General features: G+C 47.2%; 1 protein-coding gene across 1 annotated transcript in view; it reads right to left on the bottom strand.

The window, feature by feature from the left end:
- The window catches only part of LOC104507827 (single-stranded DNA-binding protein 3-like), a gene marked incomplete at both ends in the record, with an annotated part of 14,476 nt that overhangs the window by 5,661 nt on the left and 8,072 nt on the right, over positions 1-743 (bottom strand). Inside the window, one exon of the mRNA XM_010149241.1 lies at positions 81-161. Within this exon, the coding sequence (XP_010147543.1) occupies positions 81-161 (81 nt within the window). The remainder of the gene's footprint in view (positions 1-80; positions 162-743) is intronic.

Genomic DNA, 743 nt, shown 5'->3' with positions numbered 1-743 from the left:
GGGGGGGTTGGGGGAAAAAGAAAAAGGCAAATCGAGCGCACGTCGCGGTTCACAGCCCTACCCATCGCTAGTGTCTTTACCTGACTGTGGGGTCCCATCATGCTGTTAGGATTGTGGGGTGGAGGCTGTGCGTGTGGCGAGGGCTGTGACCCAGGCGGTCCCTGTGAGGTCAGACAGTAGAAGGAGGTTATAGATTAGCACATGAAAGCGCAGAAAGAGCTAAAAAAAGGATTGACGGGTGGACCTGTTTTGTCGGGGAGGCGGTTCTCCCATGTATTTAATTTTTTTCTGATTTTTTTTCCTCTTTTTAATTGAGTTTCTATTCATTTGTAGCTGAACAATGAATAATGATGTATGCAAAAAGAAAAAAGAAAAAAAATTAAAAATCAGAACATTTGTCAAAATACAGCAGCCACACTGACAGGAAACGGTCCAGGAGTTCAACCAAGTCTGCAATGATAAACACACAGGGAAACACTTCGCAAGGGCCGGCAAAGACGAAGAAAAAAATACGCAGGAGAGGACCAGAGAGGTTGGGGCAATACAAAAATATACCCTCAAAAAAAAAAAAAAGAAGAAAAAAAAAATCACTTTCTCCTCTCCCATCCCAAAGGTTGGACACACCCCTGGGGTTTGGTTATTTTGGTTTTTTCACCGTGGCTCGGCGGAGGGGCTGGAGCGAGCGCAGAGGACGAGGAGCACGTCCCAGCTCGCGCCCGGGCATCGTATGGCCGGCACAATCG

Source organism: Eurypyga helias, unplaced genomic scaffold, assembly GCF_000690775.1.
Source record: "Eurypyga helias isolate BGI_N326 unplaced genomic scaffold, ASM69077v1 scaffold21970, whole genome shotgun sequence".
Classification (NCBI taxonomy): domain Eukaryota; kingdom Metazoa; phylum Chordata; class Aves; order Eurypygiformes; family Eurypygidae; genus Eurypyga; species Eurypyga helias.
This window is presented reverse-complemented; position numbering and strand designations above follow the sequence as displayed.